Below are 20,361 nucleotides of genomic sequence, written 5' to 3'. Positions count from 1 at the left end.
CACATCACTAGAGAAAATTTATTAGTGGTCTGTAACACACAGCAATTTTTTATCAAAGTGTGAGAACAAATTTGCCTCCTTCAGCATAGCACACACCCAAATTCTCTGACCAGGGCAGTCAGTCCACTGATGGAGCATAGAAGTTTCTTTCCAAGAGGCAGGCTTTCAGGACACACTAGATCCTTGAATAGACTGTATGGGTATTACTTTTTTTAGTCCTTCCTCCTGTGGGATTCATGAAAAGCTGTGTCTTATCTTTACAGATTATTTTTGAGGCAATCCGCGGTGTGTCAATGAGAAGTGACACTGCTATAGATGATATTCTGTTCCAGGCAGGACCCTGTTTAGGTAAGTTTAAACATACTCTGTTTCTCTTAGGAGACACCTAGCAATTCACAGTGCTTTTTGTAATTAGACAGGTGATAGTTCTTCCCTTGAATCCCCCACTGAATGGATGTGAACTTAGTATCATGCTGCTGGGTTAGTGTATAATTTTTGTTTTATAATAAAATGCGAGACCATCCTCAGAATCTGGACTAGTAAAGATGCTGTAACACTTTTTAAAAAACGTATGGCAGTCCCATTTAAACCCCGCATGGTAATTATATTCTGTCTTATGCATTCTTATACGTGTGATAAAAATACAAATAATTACAGTATTTCCCCCTTCTTTGTGTTCTAGAAGTGGAAGAAATACAATTCGCACCAGCCTATCCTGACAGCTTAAATGAAATTGAGTATTAAATACAGTCTGCTGAAAGGAGTGAAATGGGTAGAAGATCTGTATGTGAGAAACTGCACAAACTGCCAATTTTAAAAAGTTTTAAGTAAATACTGGACTGGTTTGAATATGCACCAATGTATAGGAAGAACTCAGAGCACTCGTGTTCCTCGCCTTTGCAATGAAATTATTGACTCAGGGCTTCTTAGACTGTTTTTTTTATATATTTTTTCTCTTTTGCATGAGGCATCAGTTATTATATAAAGCCTTCCCATTTTGCACAGATCATTCATTTTAATGCTTTTTTTTTTTTTTTTAACCTTTCTGGTATATAGGTAAAAAGAGGAAAGTAAAGGTGCACAATTAAAATCCAATATTGTGTTATCTCAAATCTGCATTCAGTGAATGTTTTTTGTTGGGTACAGAATGGATTTTTGTTAAGGAAATTATAAATATTTTGAAATAATAAAGAAAATTGTATTAGCTACTAGTAATAGCTTACAGGTTAAGTGCAATTATTCATGATGACAAATCTCTCTGGGAAACTTAACACTCTGCTGGCAATTTTTTGTGGTTTTGTATTCTTTTACTATAACAAATGTATTTGTTGTCCTTGCCAATAACAAACTCACTTCCAGTGTTCCAGTATAATTGAGTGTAAGCTGCTGACATTTTGAACAATATGAAATGAAACCCTTTGAAGACATACGTTTTCTGGCATGCAAGTCATGCATTTTTTTTTAATAAATCAGTTTGTACACTCACAGAGAATGTACTTAACACTTTACCCAACCACAGATGCCTTTCATTTATATTAACAGGAAACTGAATTCACACAACTTGTTAATTTTTAAGTTTTTATGTGTTTGTGTGTAACATTTTGGTTTGAAATTATTATAACTTCCTAATAAAATGTAACTTTGAAAATTGTCTTACTGCTCTGCTCTAGACTTTATAGTTATCGGTGTAACGAGAAACAACTGAGCCTAATATTGAATTCAGGCTATTATATTTCGAATATGAAGCAAATGAAGTGTGTGGATCACATCACCTAAGACAGCTGAGAGAAAGCAATCTGATATGCTGTATTGAGCCATAGAAAATATTCTTAGAGCCACCACATTCAAGCTGTTGCTGTAAGATGTGAGCCCTGAAAAGTGGGAATAGCCTTTGCTCCTTTCAGAACAAAGTATACATTTTTCCTAATGGCCTATAAGGATCAACATCACCTAGGACAATCTAGCCCCTTACATCTTTAGTAAGTTTTCATTTTGGTGACACAAACAGTTGAAGAGATTGTTCAATTAAATACATTCACTACTAATGTGTTTATTTGACCACACAGATTGAAGCAGTTTATTACTTCCTACAGACTGAGGAAGAGCCAAAAGGAATTGACATCTTAGCTGCCTATCCTAGCAACCTACAATCCCCATTGGCAGCTGGTTATGAACGCATCACTCTTGCTATTGTTCTGAAAATGAAAGCAACCAGAAACAATGGACTGTTTCCTAAGATTCAATACAGTTTTACAGTTGTTTTGTAAAGCTTATGCTTTGGTATCAACATTCAGATCAAATTACCTAAGCAGAAAACAAGTGAAAATGAAGTGGTTAAAATCATTAGGCTTGGTGGTTCTCCATGCTTCTGATGGGACTTCTTTTGTAAATGAAATGGAGCATGAAGTGTAACTTCGGACTCCTATCTCCAACAATTTATGCAGCTCTGCTTCATTCCATCAAAGTAACCAGATTTAGGCTGATATGAATAAGAACATAAGCAAAGTACTCTATTCTGCTCTCTGTTGAGCATTCTCTAGGGACCACACTGATGGGATGGTTTTGTCAGTATCACTGAGCATCATATTTATCTATAGGGTGTGAAGCACTGTCCTGACTGCAAAAAAAAAAAAGCCTAAGTTCTTCCTTCAGTAGGGAACAATGGCACTTTTCCACCCATTTCTGCTGCAGGAATTGAAGAACAGAGGGAGAATTTGGAAAGTGACTTTAAATTACTTTAGTACCTGCTGAATATCAGTTTATAGAATGGGAAATTCACGGCTAGTGAAAGAATGGCTGCAAAACATGTGAAAACTAGGGAAGGTGCATTAAGATTTTTCTACTGGCAAACTTCAGTTTTATGGTGAGATAAAAAACATTCCATCAGCTGTGTCCAGATGGGAAACTCCCCATGCAACTAATTTCTGCCCTGGATCCATTTTTATTTACTATTTGTTCCTTTCTCACTGCTGCAGTAGATGTACAGGGACCACAGCAGGGCAAAGAACAGTTCTGAGGCTTGCTATACCAGGCCTGCTTACTGTCTAATTTCTTCAAAAGCTAGTGGAGAACCTACAAGTAATTCCTTTGATCCCAGTTGTGGCAGTGCATGAAATGGAAATGAAAAAGAAACCTTCAAAAGCAGCTGTAACACCCCAAACACTAACAGGCTTGTATTTGATTGCTCTAAATGTAGCTTTGTGCTGGAGTGGAACTGAACTTGTCCTAAGATGCGAAGAAAAGCCCTTTTATTGCCCTCTTGTTTAATACTCTTCTCATTCTTCAAATATTTTCCATTAGTTGCTATTTTGTCATTATCCTTACTAATTTCCAAAAAAGGGCCAAATTCAGATCTCAGTTACACCAATGGAAAACCAAAATAACAACAACATAAAATAGCATTGTTATTCTAGCTCTACTCTAATGTAAATGAAATTGTATTCTGGCTGGATATTGTGTCACACCAAATTAAACCTAACATAAATCCAACTTTACAATCATGAAGCTTCACTAAGACAGCTCAAGCTGAGCACTAAAAGAGCTGGCATTTTATCTACCTGGATCCGAACACAGCTCCCAAGTCTGACTGCCCACACTCAAGAGACCCACCGCTCTGAAAGGACCACTGTGTAAGGTAAAAGGCTGAAGACAGCATGCTTTTCCTGCAACATGACACACTGACTCAAAGGTTCTACCCCTCACATTTTGGAAAAGACAAAACACCAGTCTCATCCTACCTCAAACAAAACATTAGGTGTCAGATGTAAAATTAATTTTCACATTTCCTTTGGAAAAACATTTCAATTGGTCATTTCAAGTTTCTTAGTTGCTTAAGTATAAATGAATAAACTTTCAATACTCCTTTACATTACTTTGCTCTATATTCATCTTCTTGCTGTTTTCTTCCCATCTTTCCTCTGTTGTTTTCCTGTCCTCCTCCTGCGCCTTTCTGTTTTTCCCACCTGTATGTGTTTTTTCTGAACATCAGCATTTTGGTCTCTTAGCCAACTGCATATTCTGCTATGTTCCTTTGCTCACTGCTAAGTACTGTGTTACATCTTGCTGCTCTTATGTTCTGTATTAGCTTTTATATGCTCCCTCTCTTCTTTCAAGAGCTCCTCTTGGTCCAAGCAGTGCCTACTTTGCAGCCTTCGCCATCTCCTTTTTCCAGCTCTTACCAGCATCCATAATCACCAGATCCTGGAAGGTGCTCCCTGACAAATTCTGGGAAAAAAAAGATCTCTTCAGCAGTTTCTAGTGGGAATATGTTGAAATGGTTCCTTAATCTACCGCCGCCTTCTCTTTTGGCTGGAAGTCACTGTTACTTAATGAGCCCAACTCTACCCTTTTGGTCTGCAAGCTTGAGACATAACTGATTTAGGAGACCATAATTTTTATTGATTAAGTACAACATTACCAACTAATAAATCAACTAATATTCCAATTAGCTAATAGACATACCAGTGTTACTAATTTACAATGATACAATTTCGCACTCTATTACACAGCTTTTACAAAACTATTATCACAAATCTTATGAACAACATACAGTTTTATCAGCCTTGCCCCTCCATACCACATAGTACTAGGGTACATTTTTATGCTTCTTTATTCTTCTACACCAAGTCTTCTGGACATGGACCATGGATAACCTGGGTTAGCCAAAGTGCCTGTCTGATGTCCTGGTGGGCTTGGACATGCAGGTCAGCTTCATTACTATCTATGGGCATCTGCACTCATACTGTTAGAGCAGAAGTCCCTGTCATTCTTTAACAGATCTTAACCTTTCTTCCCCCATTTTTTTCCTGCATCTGGAACAACCTTTTCACTGCCCTTGTACCTCCCTTTATCTACCTAAATTCCCTCAAAGAAGCAACCTGCCTTAAATAACTTTTTCCTCATTGGTCCCAATTCTGCTGCATCCATACCTGAAGTCGCTGTTCTGATGTCTTTACTGTGGCAGTATTGGTCTTTGCAAGCCTCCGCATGCCAAGTACCTGGTTCATATTGGAAAAACATTGTATTCCTTGTAAACTTTTTAGGAGAAATCACTCTATCTATGTGTCAATTCCTTTACCTAGTTCCACTTAAGCACAATCAGTTTCCTCTCTCTTTCAGCAGTCTTAATCAGCCTCTTGGTTCCTTGTAGAAGCTTTGGCCAGTTATGAGGCCTTGTGTTCCAACAGCAACTCTTGGTGTGAGAGAAAAAAATAAAGCATGTGGGAGCCTGGTGAGCTCAGTTGGTTAGAGCATGGTGCTAATAATGCCAAGGTCACAGGTTCAATCCCTGCTCACTGCAGGGGGGGGGGGTTGTGCTAGATGATTCTCTCCTTCCAACCCAAAGCATTCTATGATTCTATGAAAGCTAAGGTATCTGCAGGAGTCTCAGTGACACTGGTGACTGCCCTGCAGTGAAGGTGCCAAAATCTTACACACACGCGTTCCTCCAGGATCATTCCTAAAGGACATCTATCCTTCCTATAGACTTCTGATCTCTGAAGTAACCCATGTGAAAAATGTGCTTCCTGTTATTTTGTTAAAAATTAAGAAAAAGTAAACAAACCCAGACAGGTGCTGGAACATGGAAACATGAAGAGTTCGCTCGCCCAGAACCCAAGCTTGTCCCCATGAACGAAGGGGGATACTTAGAAGGAGCCCACCCCTGCAGCACTGGCCGCCCAACTGCTCGGCTGTGCTGCCACCTCGTGGGAGAGCCGCTGCCTCCACTCTTCCGCGCCCCGTTCGGCTGCCCAGCCGCCGGGGACAGGCCGCTAGCGGCAGCGGGCGGTGGCAGCCGGGGGGGACGGGGTCTGCAGCCCCGAGGCCTGTCCAGTGCCCTCCCACCCCGCCCCAGGCAGGGGCCTCCGAGAAGCACGACAAAGGCAGGCCCCGCTGCCGGTCGCCACTCTTCTTAGGGGTAAGCACTGGGGGGGGGGGGGGGGGGTTGGGGGGGCGCCTCCGGGGGCGCGGCCGCAGGCACCGGCACCTTCCCTCCGCGCCCCGCGCCGCCCCACCGCAGGGCACGCCGGCCGGGAGGCGCCGTCCTCTCGCCGCAGCATCCCCCGGGAGGTGCGGCCCGCCGGGTTCCTGCTGCCGGCCGGGACGGGCCCAGGCCACGCCTCACGCCCGTTAGGCCGTGCAGGTGCCTCAGCGCCGGGGAGCACGGGCACGGTCACGGGCACGCCCTGTTCTCTGGAACCGAAAGCAATACCACAGCCTCCCTCCCGGGTTCCCCTTACCGCCCCGCTCTTACCTCCTCCAGCCAATGGGCACCAGAGCGGCACGCTGCAAGCCAATGAAAAGTTTCACCGCGGCTTAGTCCCGCCCCATCGGCCAGTGAGCGCGCTCCTCACCTGCCCGCCGTTTCCCGCCCGCCAATGAGAGCGAGGCGCGGGGCGCGTCCTCGCGGCCGGGGGTTGAGGGTGGGCTGAGGGGGGAAGATGGCGGTGGCGACGCCGGGGAAATGGAGCCTGGGTGCCTGTCAGCTCGGCGCCGGCGGCAGCCAGCAGGCTGCGAGGGGCGCTGAAGCGCGCCCCCGCTTCGTCGAGGGCTCCATCGTCAGGATCTTTATGGAGAACTTTCTGTGAGTGAGCGGTGGGCGCTTTCTCCTCCCGGGTAGCGGCGGCCGAGCGGCCGCCATTGGCCGTGGGGTGCCTGCCGGCGCTGGCGTAAGGATTCCCGGCGGTCTCGGAGGGTCGGTGGCGAGCTTGGGCGGCCTCGGCTAGCTTGGGCTGGCGAGGCAGCGACGCGCGCGCTGCGGCCGTTCTCCGCCGTGGTGCAGAGAGGGGGGAGTCACGCTCGCTAAACAGGGGACCTTAAGGCCTTGGGTACCGAGGGGAGTCGGGGCTGGAAGAGGGAGCGCGTGAAACGTTTTTTCCGTGGACGGTGATGTCTTGCTCAGAGCGGGGAGAGGACCTGTTGTGTGGATTACGAGTCCCGTAGGTTCTTAGTGCAGTGTCGCTTCCGTGGGGGTCGTGTCGGCCCTTCTTCCCCTAAGGTGGTGGTACCTGTTGTCCATGTCAGCCTCTGCCTGCTTTTTTCCTCCCAGTTAAGTGATTGTCAAGCAGTGGAGGAGGGGAGAAGGCAAAAGGCGTTCATAGGGCAGGCGGGGGCAGGCCTTGGGAACCATTACGATAAAGTATCTATGGTGTTATCTTTTGCACGTGATTTTTCTATCTTCTGTGGATTGGGAATACCGTTCTGTTTAGAGCTATTATGGTTACTAGTAGAAGTTTTCAGGCCATTTTCTTGTAGCTGGTATGCTGATATCTCCATGTCAGCCTTGAAAACAGTTCTGGGTAGCCTAGTCACGCTACAGATGTCAAATGAAGCTTCAAACATAGTTAGTTTAAGCCTCAGCATTGAGGGTTCAAATACCTTGTCTTCCAGAAGTACATGGATTATGTTATTGTTTTATCATTAACTGCTTTCTGTTTCTTCTTTGGTGTCTCAGCTCCTCTCTGTGTGTTTGGTACAGAACATCAAATGGTGGAGTTCATTATAAATTTGGGATGTTACTGATCATGCCAACATTAATGGTTTGTCTTGAATTTGCATGCTAGGGATTGGTCTCTTCCTGTAGTTGCTATTGCAGTTAGGCATGCTGGATGCACACGATGAAAGATGTCTAATACAATTTAAAAAAAACCCACTGATAACAGGCTAATGTTTTAGGTTCTTGTAACTAAAGAAAGCTACTGCAGAATGTATCAATACAGAGTTCCACAAACTTCTTGCAGAGCTTAAGACCCAAGTACATTGCATGGGTTAGATGAGTGGAATCTCATGTGACTGCAGTGCAGCAGGCAGCTGGAATTAAATGTAACAGACTTGACTGAATTCACTCAATTTTATTTCTGTGGTTTTTTTTTTAGTATGTAAAATAATATGATGTGCCAGTAAAGTCAATAGAAATTGTCATTAAGTAGCTGGATTTCATTCTTTAAAATCATTTGTTTTGAAGAACGCCGTTGTAAGTGCTCTGGCTGGTGGGAATGTATTCCACAGTGTTTAATTGTAGTGTTACTTTTCATTCTGAGATTTTCTTACAAAACCGTATTTGAGGATTGAGTCTAGATTTGAGAAAATTATCTGTCATATTTAATATAATCATAAAGTGGTTTTAAGCAAGTAAATTTTTTTAAGGTGACATAGTGTTCATAAGGTTCAAAAAATTATTGTGTTTTCCAGAACATATGATGTCTGTGAAGTGCGTCCAGGACCCAATCTGAATATGATTGTAGGTGCTAATGGCACAGGAAAATCAAGCATTGTCTGTGCAATCTGCCTGGGACTGGCTGGAAAACCTTCTTTCATAGGGCGAGCTGATAAGGTAACTATGAACTTCTGTAATTTTCATATTTAATCTGAATTTCATTAAGACCTCTGTCCGGCAGAGGAGTGGGGAAAAAGACTGTCTTCCTTGGTGTGCTTTATTTTTATGAAAAGTAAGGTGTCCAAATTGTAGAATAACACGGTCCAGAGACAAAGGCTTTTACCAAAGGGGTTTTGTCTTACTTAACTACTTGTTGTCTGGGCTGAATTATGAAGTGGAAACACCTGAATTGTACTGGAACCTGAGTAGACTAGAGGTTATATTTGAAGATATCTAAGCCTCCACAGTGGGGTAGGAAAATACCACCTAATGCATAAATAACAGTTGATCAGAAATACCAACAGAAGGAGAAATAAAAAAAAAAGTCAAATTTCCAAGTATATAGAACCTGTAGAAATAACATCCTTAATGTGTCTGAGAATTTATCTAAAAGACACTGATCTTTGATTTAAATGGAAGTTGGTTTGGTTTGTGTTGTTTCACTATTATTTTCATTTTTTGCTTCTGAGAGATCATATGTTGACATTATAGTAGAAAGTTTGTATTGTCAAATTTTCAAGTTTTGTGCTTGCTTTCTTGGATAGTCTGTTGGATGGAATATATTTCAGTAGATCTTTGGAGCACTGAATCTGGGTACCTAAATGATTGTACATATTCTCTGGTTGCAGCTCAGTCTTGAGCAATGTAAATAGGGAAATTGACTGCATGGCAGCACTGTGTGTTGATATTTTTATTAGCTTTTCAATTTATATATTTTTATACTATTAGAATTGGCAGTTCTGTGGGTACGTATATTTGGCAATGTCTTTCATTTGCATTTCCTTTGTTCCCCGAATTCATGAGAACTTCCTCTCTTTGGACCTGATGATTATAATTTGTTCAGTTCTGGAGGCTGAAATTCATCAGAAATTGTTAACCTGTGGAGGAAGTTCTAATGCTGCTAGTTGATGAGGAAGATAATAGTGTCTTCCTTTATTTTCAGGTAATACACAGCCAAAATAAATTTTAGTTTTTAATTGTAAGTTTTCAGTAAAATATCCCATTACAGCAACTCTATTATACAAATACATATTTTTGTAAGAGATTACATTTTAATACACTGTTATTTTGTTATTTTGCAATAATAACTTCTATAATTAATTTTGTAGGTTGGTCTCTTTGTAAAGCAGGGGTGCTTGAAAGGTGTAGTAGAAATTGAACTGTAAGTAGTAAAATTGCATTTCCTCATGCATTTTTAATTAGATTATTTCCCCACACAATCATTCACAAAGTTGTGAAAAAAAAAATCTGGTGTACAGAGTCTTTAAGCTGGTGATTTACTTTTTCCTTTTTTTTTTTTTTTTTATCCAGACTTCAAAATTTTAAGGTTAAATAATTACCATGCAAGAAATAAGCAGCGATGGCTGGTCTTGATTTGGCTTTCTGAAGCATTTTAGCTGGTCTTGAAGTACAAAGAATATATAGATAAAAATTGATGCATATGGTGTGTTTAGCTTTTGTTTACATTTAAGGTTCAGATGATTCAGACACAGTACTGCCATCATGACCTACTGGTTGGAAATTACTTTTAAAGAAGAAAGAAAAAAAAAAAAAAAGGACAAAGTCTAAATTTTAAAACCAAATATTCTGCTTTCACTTTCTTATACTGATACTGCTGGTATGAGGGGTTCCTCTATATTCTTACTGAAAACATCACATACTGAAACAAAAGGGGAAAAAAAAGGTAGATCTGACTAATTCTGGCTAATGCAGTCTTCTAGGTAAGCTTTTGCAAAATAGAGTAACTGAAAATCATTTGGACTTACTCTGTAAAATTCCTCACTAACTTGTGATTACAGGGAAATATTCCCATAAGTTGTTTTTTTGTTTGGTTTTTTTTTTTCCCCCTACTAAAGAGAGACTATCCTAATAGAGTTTCCAAATGGGTGCTTCTTTGTGGAGATCTTAACATGAAGGTGCAATAGCAGAGGTGGTTTTGATAAGCTTTAACCTGATCTGTTTGCCTGAACTAAATAGAACATAAAGCCAATCAGCTGATTCAGAGCCTGAGTTAATTAGTGTAACAATTGGCCACCCTGGTCACATTGTATAAAAAAAAAGTTGTGTTAAGGAAAAAAGATATACTGGACCAGGTCTTTGAAAAAATCCTATCCACTTTTGTTCTTGTGCGAGTGATCAAGTAAGACATTCTTTGGAGACTGGCCAGGCAGTGGATCAGGAGGTAGGGTGTCTTTCAGGTAGACGGTGTGATTGTTTCAGCAGATACATCCTGATGTGACTTGAAAGTCTGAAGAGCGACTTGCAGTATATGAAGACTTAGCATTTTTACTGTAGTGGTTGCAATGTAATTCAGTCCTTTGTCTAATTGGTAGAAAATATTTAAATGCAACATCTAGGGTGAGAGAGCAATGATGCGGAAGATTGCTCTTTGATAGGAATTTAAAAATTTGAGTTGTATAAGCACACCCTGTCTTGGTTGAGTTTGGCCCTTGGATTGCAACTAAAATCAAGAGTTGCAGGAGTAAAAAGTCCTTAATTTGATAAAAGAAAGGAGCATGGCTTTGTAGGGCTTTTGAAGGAAGCCTGGTATAGTAAAATAAGGTAGTGGATACTTGTGAGGAAATGATCATACAGTTTTCAAGAAGTAGGCTCATATTCCTATGGCACTTATTCCAAACACTGGAAGCTGTTGAATTACTCACTTCTACTTTGACCTCTATTCTTAAGTCTCCTAAGGTATGTGGCTTCCAAACTCTTACGAGCCCTTATCCTCCATCTTTAACAATATGCTGACTGAACAGGCACTAGACAATTTCTAAATCGAAATGCTCACCAAAATTTCAAGCGTTTATGACTATCTCACTCCTTGCTTGTTATTGTTGCATCTTAACCTGACTAAATTTTTGAAGATAAGCATTGAGCTAGAGAACTAAGTGGACAACTGATGCATCTATGCTGTTCTTCAAAAGCAGAAAATGAAAACAAACTAGTATTTTTCATACTGTATGATACTATTTTCATTCCTAGATGGAATGTATATACACAGCTCATTGATGTAGTTCTGTACACTAGTTTTTTTTACTTTAAAGGCATAGCATTAGGATGCGCCTCCTGCATTCCAATTTTAAAACTTAATAAATGTCATATAAAAGATATACTTTTATGTAAACTGTTCACATCTGTAATAACTTTTAAATGGTTCATACGTTCAGTATGACTATGTCATTTATATAAATAACTTCCTCTGAGTTAAAATTTGCAGATGTTCTTGATGTTTTTCATGTGAGATTAATTCATCACTGAAGTACTGGACATTTTTCTGAAGCATAAAATGTGAATTTGCTGCTACTGTCCAGTTAATTTATATTAAATTTTTAGATATCTAAAAGCTTGAATACCATAATTCTAACATACGTTGACACTTGGTAACCTTTGCATATTCTCAAAAGTATAAACACTTCTTATTAATCAGGTCTAAGACACCTGACAATGTCATTATCACTCGTGAGATTCAAGTGGTGAACAACACATCAGCATGGTTTATCAACAGAAAGCCAACAACCCTAAAGACAGTAGAAGAGCAGATTGCAGCCTTGAACATCCAGGTGGACAATTTGTGCCAGTTTCTTCCTCAGGTATGAATGAATTTTGAAAGACAGTGGGTGCAAAGGGATTTGCTGTCATTTCAGAGGGGTTTGTTGCTTCTTAGCTTTTGTAGCACTTTAGTGATTTAATGGAACAGCACAAAGAATGAGAGGGATGAGGTGGCCATACTGGTGTGATGGTGAAAGAAGGGAGGAACTGTGTGACCTTTAAGGCTCACTAACTGGGTGGTTTTGTTCCTGCTGTCAGTTGACACTGAAAGAAAAGCTGCTGATGTTCCCCATGGTGGTGGTTGAGTAGCAGCACTAGCAGTGGTATCTCTCTGTCCTGTCTGTGCTGCTGTAGGGATGTTGTTAAAACAGCAAATCTGTAGGGAAATTTTTATAACTCCTTGAGATCTAGCACTGTCTCTTGTACCTTTACCTGCATGGTTCCTGTAGTTCCGCATACCTGACTTTCCCGGTCAATCCCTGCATGCGCTTTTCTCTGGTTATATTCAGTCAGTCCCTCAGGATTGGATCCTGCACTTGGTAAGTGAAGGGGAAGAATGGTCTGGATTTCTTTCTCCAAAAAACAAAGCAATCCCACTAAATGACTGTACAGTTGCAACAGAGGCTACTGCTAGAGTCTTTTTGGTAACATCTGTGGCTCAACTGTTCTTGAGCATAGCATAGGACTTAAAAATATTTAAGATCAAATTATGTAAGAGTAAAATCATCCTGATGGAAAATAGCTCCTAAAGGAGAGAGAAACTTAAAGAATACTGCAAGCAGTTTCCATATCTGAATCCATGCTCAGGCATGTCAGAATTTCTGTGCAGATAACTAACTTGCCTCACAACTGCACCTTAAAAAAAAGTTATGGCATGTTCCTTCCTAAGACCTTCCAAGTTCATGTGGATTATCAGCGATGGTAGTAAAAGGAAACCTTATCAGAGCCTAGCCAACTGTAGGTTTATTGTTCTGTTCAAGGAGAATTGCATTGGAGAAGACATGCTGAAAAACTTTAAAATTTAAAAAGCTAATATTGCAGAAACAAATACTGTGGGGTTTTTTTATTCATTTACATATTCACAATATTTGTTTAGCATAGAACTTTCTGCATACTCTGCCAACATAACTTTTGCATTTAAACCAGCTTTTTTTCTTTGGTACATAAATGTCAGTTCAGTGAATATTACTGTGTTGAAAGTTACGGTTTATTTGTTCTCTGCCACTGTAGCAATGGCAAGCACACCTTTCACCCCAGTCTTGGTCTTGAGCTGTTCCTCTGCCTTGGACAGCAGCAATGCTTCCCGATACCCTTGCCTGCCAGCCTTAATACTAACTTCTACGTTGCTTAACTTGTGGGTTAATTATAGCATTTATACTGGGAAGGTGTAGCTTCAGCAGTCTGAGAACCAATATTAAGAATACACTGGAATAAAACCTTTAATTGTCTGTACTAAACTGTCCTGTTCAGAAGAATGATAGCCAATTCAAAAATAATGAACTAACCCATGTCTTCAACAGCTACCCTGAAAAGCTGCCAAATAGCCAAGAACAGCTAAGGTTTAAGCTTAAATCACTCCAGAACACCTCCAAGAAAACCATGTACGAAATCTTAAAAATGTTTAGGAGGGTTTGGTTGCTACTCTGAGATGGTCATCCTATGCTTAACTATGCCAGTGCTATTTGTCATTAGAACTGCAAGTCAGGTGATGTTCACGAGAAGTAAGTTGCGGTATTTAAATCCAGTACTACTGTATTGCACTGTTCTAACTAATACTGTGTTTTTGTAACTGTGTTCTTATTTTGTAGGACAGAGTTGGAGAATTTGCAAAACTGAGTAAGATTGAGTTGCTTGAAGCCACCGAAAAATCCATTGGTCCCCCAGAAATGTACCAATTTCACTGTGAACTGAAAAACTTCAGAGAAAAGGAAAGAGAACTGGAGGTAAACATGTGCATTATAGAGACAGAGAGAAGTGACTGTAGGGAAATTAGCGTAATAAAATTTAATGTGAGATCTGACAGAATTAGAAGGTGGTATTTATTTATGAAGTCTGTGGTAAGTTGATTTTACCAAATCATGCTTATCTTCTCTCAGAATTCATTCACTCTGACACTCGCATGCAAGAAGACACATGTGCAAGTGGTCTGGACACAGAGGACAAGGGATGCCTGTTGTCAAGTTCTCATCACCTCTCTGGGATTCTTGACTGGCAACAACTTTTCCGGACAGATCTTTCATGCATTTCAGAAGTCGTCAGCTCTTACAGGGTGGTCCTTTGCTTTAATCTTGCTGACTTCAACTTCCATAAATTATGGACAAGATGGTTGTCTGTTTTTCCTGGTTTGGAGTATTAACAGACAAAGAGGAAAAGGGAGAGTGTATGCAATAAGCTGCAACCTTGGTGCTGTCCTGGTTTTAGGACGCAGGGTCTTTCCCTGACAGTTACTTGTACTATGATCTTACCAGAGCACAGGCTTAGTGATCTTTGCAGGAGTAGTGTGTTCCTTGCTGTTACTGCTGGAGTGGTGTCTTGGGAACAGTGTTCTGGGAACAGTGCCTGTCGTTAGCTATATAGGCCATACTTTTAGTCCTTTGTTCTGCTTTTTCTTCTTGTGCTTGTGTGCACACACGCATTTCCAATCATACATACTACATTCACGCATCAACCTTAAAGTTTCTCTTGCAAATCTCTACAAGATCTTTCACAAGCATTTTTGCTACATGTATTTATCAAAACCAGTTATGGTGGTTTAGAAACATCTAGATTAACAGAGGCTTGAGCTGTAGGGAGGAAGTTCCTGAGAAAATTTTTAAAAAAGGAAAGTATTTTCTTCAGATTAAGATTTATGTTTAAATTATGTTTGGTTTCAAGGAAAGTACGTGATAAACGTACTTGAAAAAACTGGACAACTATTCGTTGGGTTGGCTTGTTACCCTCTAATTACTGCTGTACTAAAATGTCCTCTCTAGCATTAAATTTCTGCTTTAATGTACAGGTGAGGTGTGGACTATTTCTGAAAAGTGTTTCCACTGAGTAGATACTGTAAAACATGAAAATGTATATTCTTACAGAACTTGTGCAGAGACAAAACTAACTCTTTGGAGAAAATGAGACAGAGGGTTGAACGATACAAACAAGATGTTGAGAGATACCATGAGCGCAGGCGCCATCTAGACTTAATTGAGATGCTTGAGAGGAAAAGGCCTTGGGTGGTAAGTTTTTATGTTCTTTTCAGTGTTTTTCTTTCCTAACCCATTTTTCCTAATACTGCAATACTAGAAATATGTCAAAAGTCCTTAAAATGAATTTGACCAGAGTAACTTGAACATCATTACAATTGCTTGGTGCAAACAGGCCAGGTCTTGACATACTGTTCTTGGTCTAACTTTGATCAGAGGTTTGCTTGCATATGTAGCTGGACTGAAGAAGTTGCTTAAGAAGTAACTTAAGTAGTTACTGCCTATTTGGGAAAGCCAGCAATATGGGCCAAGAGCAGTACTCCTTTTATTACTTGCAGATGCAACTGGCTTAATTTAAGCTGTGCCTAGCCAGTTCCACTTGCTCCTTCCAGCTGTAACTTTTGTTTTGTTTGGGTTTTTTTTTTTTTATTTTAACAGGTTGCCTTCCTGTTTTATAATTTTAATTTATTAATTGAGGCTTGGTGTGCATGGCATAAGTCATGGTGAATACAGGTTAACAATCGCAAAAATACTGACATTTGGAGAGATGGAAATTTTAAACAAATTTAAAACAGCCTAGAATCAAGGACAGGTCATTTACACAAAGCAAAATGAGTCTTCCTGAACAGCACTTTGATGATTGTAGTTTAATGTTGAGTGGTCAATCAGATTAAATATTATAAAAAGTTAAAGCTCACGTGGATTTTATTCTATTGAAGCAATATGTTGTTTGCCTTGTTTGCAAGCTTTATAGAATTCATGAAATACAGATACAGAACTTATGAGAACTTACATGTTATATTTGTGGAGGATGCAGAAAACTTTTGTAAGGTTATTTTGTTGCAGTTTTGCAGAAAAAAAACCCTCACATGGGTATTCAAAGAACTTTGTGTTTTGAAGAGCAACTGGATTCAGGGGATGTACCTTCACTGCCTTCAAACCTCAGTGCTGACAGCACAGAGGGATATAGGAGCGGCAGTTGAAATAGATGGATGGTGGTAGGTGCTAAGGAGGTGGGCTGTATGCTGTTAGGATTGGACTTCTGCACTTGAACATTGCTGTTAGTTATGTGTTTCTTAAGCAAATTTAGACAGAATTCTTCACACCTTACTCTTTCACTGTTGTCTTCTAGGTAGTTTGCGTTGCTGGGTATATTAAATACTTTTGGTGGGTACACTCAATTGGGAGAAGTTTAATCCTAGAAACAACAGTGTGTTTTGACACCTGCATGAAGTTCCAATTTGTAGTACAGAATCAGTAGTGTGTACCAGATTGTTTACCAGAAGTCACTTGCCTGTGGATAATCTACAGTTGAAATCAAGCGTCATCAACATAATTGTTTTACTAGGTAGAAGATATTTGACCTACAGGCTGCAACAACATTTCACATTACATTGTGATCTTCAGCGTACAAGATTGTTGCTATTTTGTGGTTTGTCAAATCCTTCTGATGGATCTAATGGTATTCTCCTATGCTGCAAAATACCAAGCTCTCTCTAAAAGAAGTGGTGCATTCTCTTACAAGGGCATATTTCTTTGTCATTTGATGTAGCACTATTTAATCCTAAGAATAAATGTTATTGATGTCTTAAAATTGGGTTCACCAAAGTTCAGAGTAGCATGGGAGTTTATTCTTCCTTCTGTGCATCCTCCCCAAAAGGTAGGTTTCAATTTGTAGACCAAACATACGTAGCTGTTTAGAATTGCCTCTGTAACAAAACAGAATAGTTAGGTGAACCTCCAAATCAGCCAGGAGGCAGATGTATAAACACTGCAGTATGTTACTAAATGGAGAAGACAGGCAGCCTAAAAACAAGTCAACTGAAATATGACACTAGATTGTCTCTTGATCCTATTGGAAAAGAGGAAGTCTAGTGCTGAACTTGTTTTACTGTTTGACCACTATAGAACTGCATTTTTATTCTGAAGACCACTGCTCTTCACCTGAGGAACACTTTTCTTGTCAAGTGTTTTTTCTAGTCAGTGCCAGCTGCTTCTGTATGTCGAGAATTATAACCCCTTTTTTATATATGTCTATGTATATATGGCTTTTGAGCATCTGCTTTAAATTCCATAAAATGGACCCTAGGAGTACAGCGTTGAAGATTCGGATTCCAGGATTTAAGGGGGCATTTTATGTTCTTGTGTGTACCTTAATGGGACTTCCATCAAATGATTGTGTCATCTACAATCAGTGAGCAGATTTAAGGAGCTACATTTTTTTTTTTTTACTTCTTTTGCAGGGTCTTAAAGAAAAGGGGTTTCTTACCCCTCCAAGCTTAAGCTTAAGGTAGTACAGTATACCATAAGGTATAATGTTTTAAGGTAGTATAGTAGTAGGAGGTGGTGTTCCTCCTGCTGTAAATGTCCTGAAAACATGTAATTCTGAAAATGTGTTTTGACTGAGCCATGTCCATTCTTCTTTTCCTCCTCTTCCATTCACAACTGAGAAAAGCTTTGTTATGCTGTTTAGGCACACGTATCTCTTGGGAGGGCTGAAATCCTTTGGAAGTTCTGTAGATCTTTAGCTAAGTGCATAATTACAAGCATCAAGGTTATTTGCTTAAAGGTTACCAAGATACAGAGGTCTAGTGAAAGTGAGGTTTTCTTAAAGTGTTAAAGGGATAAAAAAAACATGATGTGACAATTTCTAGGGAAACTTGCCTGTACTTTGTATCTGAAGAATTGAGATGTAATTGTACGTGTGTGCGTTTGCTTTAACCTTGAAATGTAATACCTTATTTAGAGCAGAGCTAAATTTTAAGCTTATTCTGTCAGCTAAGTGGAAGTATAATTGCTTTACCTCTGTGACTTTGTAATGGTGGCTACTGATTGTACTCCACATCATAGAATTACAGCAGCTTTCTTCAAATAGTTTTTGGCTTTATGAAAAATACTATGAAGAAAGAATATGGATTTAATAGCCTAAGTTGATTTATTTGTGATTAATCATGTGTTTACAAGTGGGATAATTAAATAACTAACTAGGAGAAAGTGGTAGCAGATACAGCAAAGTTAGCTGTTACAGATAGACCTTACAGACTACCTTTATTTATTATTTTTTTGTTAATGTGCCAAAGCTTGGAATAATCCAGGCATATGCCCTAAACCAGGGGCTTTCTTTAGTCCCTCCAAATCCAACAGCTTTCACTTCCTCTGCACCCCCATGTACATGTATCTATTCCTTCTCCCTCTTGTCCTCTTGAGTATCTTTTTTCTCATGAGCACTTAACAATCATTGGATGTAAAAAATTGACTAGTAATGACTCCTTCAGCCTAAACTACTTTCTCCCCAAAATTCTGACCTTCTTGAAGTGGAGGTTCTTGGTCACCACATTGCTTACCATCTCTTTCTTCTCAGGAATGCACCTCCAGTTAAATTCCCTAGATAGTGACTTCTCTGGTATCTGTGGTGTATGGTGGAGGTTTTGTTTGTTTTCCAAAGTTCTGTTCCATTCTGTCTCTCTCCTTGGTTTACTTCAGGGTTGTGTCTGTTACTGGCTCGGATGATCTGTCCAGCTCCTTCCTTTTCTTTCTCCTGAAGTTTTCTGTGGTTATTTGCTCCTTAGCTTGAGGACTTCTGCCTAAGTAGTGCTCAAACTATGGACAGAAGGGGCTAAAGAATTACTTTTTCCACACCGATCCCAGATGGACTTAGAGGCAAGGTAATTGCAGACAAACTGGTCGTTTCTTCTGCTGCTTTAATTCCATATTATTTAAGAACCATTAAATGTGTGTGCTTGTTCACTACGGACTGAATGATCCCTACATCTCCAAGTCATAGTAACTAGTAACAGGAGGATTACTTAAGTAGTTGCTCTAATACTAGCTTCTGAATGAGATTTTTCTCCTACAACTCATGTACAATTAAATAAAATGTTAGAGCATTGGAATAGAAGATGGAAGTCTTTAATTACTTTCCTTTCAACTCCTCCAAGGAATATGAAAATGTTCGTCAGCAGCATGAGGAAGTGAAACAAAGCCGAGACCAAGCCAAGGAAGAACTGAAGAATCTGAAAGAAATGCAGTCCCCAGCGACAAAAAAAATCCAAGAAACTGAAGAATATTTTAAGAATCTGGATATGAAAATCAGAGATAAGGTAGGTATTTTAAGTTCTTGGTTAACGCATGTAATATTTCAGGTGTTCTGTGTTCAGCTTTGTAAGTTGTAAAGCAATAACCTCTTTCTTTCTAGTGTGCCATAACGATGTGTTTCAGAAGAAGTTTTTCTGAAGTACTCGTGCCTTTGGTTCTCACTGCCTTCTCCATGTCTCTGTTCCATTAAAAACTGTAAAACTCAAGGAACGCATTTCTTAGTAAACCTTCAGTAGCAACTCTGAAAGTCCACTCTCTTGGTATTATAAGAGCATGCAAATTTTGTAATTCTCTTCACAGAACCTTCAAAATCTTTAAGGATATAATGTTACAGTTTCCCTAAGTTAGTTACTTATATTGAATTAGTTGCTGCTTTCATCTGTTCTGTACTTTGGGTTTGCGGATGCTCTCTTTGTCTTCTTAAAATGTAGCCAGTTCGGGTTGTTAATTTAAGCTAAATTACAACTTTTCTGGCCTAAAAGCATTCCTCTAATATTTAGGCTAATTCCATAAATAGGGTACCTTTTTTTTTTTTTTTTTTTTTAATTAGACACAGTAATCCTCCATCGGTTGTGAATCCTTTCATACATAAGAATGTAATGGTAAACCTACGTATGCCTTACAGCTTACTATCTGTTTTTTGAATAGTTGCTCTCTGGGGATATGGAAAATTACTATTTCTGTATGACAAATAGGAAAGTACTATAACTCTCTGCAGGATTTTAACTGTCATGTACTATTCAGGCTGCAGAAGTCACTGTATGCATAGGTTGCACAAATTTTTAATGGATAACCAAAGTTAAATGATCACGTGAGAACGTTTGCCTCAATGAGTTCTGTTTGAAGATAACTGATCAGATAAAAAGACTTGGTGTGACACCTGTAGAGGATTGCTGTCATGAAGCATCTTGTAGAGTTAGGATCTGAAACTTCAGTGGCGTTTAGTGCACTGTGAGCTAGTACATTGTCCGTGTGCTTTCTTTAAACAGGCAAACAAACAAACACCCTCCCCCAAAACCAAAACAAACCCCACGAACCCCAAAACAAACTGGAAAGACCAGACAAACAAAAACCACAGATTGTAGTTCACAGCACGCCTGATTTTTTTGTGATGTAAACTGTAGCAGGCAATACTACTTACCCAAGTGCATTATT

At 39.6% G+C, this 20,361-nt stretch overlaps 2 protein-coding genes across 2 annotated transcripts in view; both read left to right on the top strand.

Moving 5' to 3' along the window:
* MAMDC2 (MAM domain containing 2) overlaps nt 1–744 on the top strand; it is a 61,316-nt gene extending 60,572 nt beyond the window's left edge. The window contains exons 13-14 of the mRNA XM_075726904.1: nt 264–348; nt 683–744. Coding sequence (XP_075583019.1) covers nt 264–348; nt 683–744 — 147 coding nt within the window. The remainder of the gene's footprint in view (nt 1–263; nt 349–682) is intronic.
* A 5,696-nt stretch (nt 745–6,440) lies between these two features.
* Nucleotides 6,441–20,361, top strand: part of SMC5 (structural maintenance of chromosomes 5) — a 49,571-nt gene continuing 35,650 nt past the window's right edge. Inside the window, exons 1-7 of the mRNA XM_075726394.1 lie at nt 6,441–6,583; nt 8,191–8,332; nt 9,484–9,536; nt 11,808–11,970; nt 13,738–13,872; nt 15,004–15,144; nt 19,050–19,211. Of these exons, the coding sequence (XP_075582509.1) occupies nt 6,441–6,583; nt 8,191–8,332; nt 9,484–9,536; nt 11,808–11,970; nt 13,738–13,872; nt 15,004–15,144; nt 19,050–19,211 (939 nt within the window). The remainder of the gene's footprint in view (nt 6,584–8,190; nt 8,333–9,483; nt 9,537–11,807; nt 11,971–13,737; nt 13,873–15,003; nt 15,145–19,049; nt 19,212–20,361) is intronic.

The sequence above is a fragment of the Pelecanus crispus genome, chromosome Z (assembly GCF_030463565.1).
Source record: "Pelecanus crispus isolate bPelCri1 chromosome Z, bPelCri1.pri, whole genome shotgun sequence".
In the NCBI taxonomy this organism is placed as follows: domain Eukaryota; kingdom Metazoa; phylum Chordata; class Aves; order Pelecaniformes; family Pelecanidae; genus Pelecanus; species Pelecanus crispus.
The sequence above is the reverse complement of the archived record's forward strand: the minus strand, read 5'-3'. Positions and strand labels throughout refer to the sequence as shown.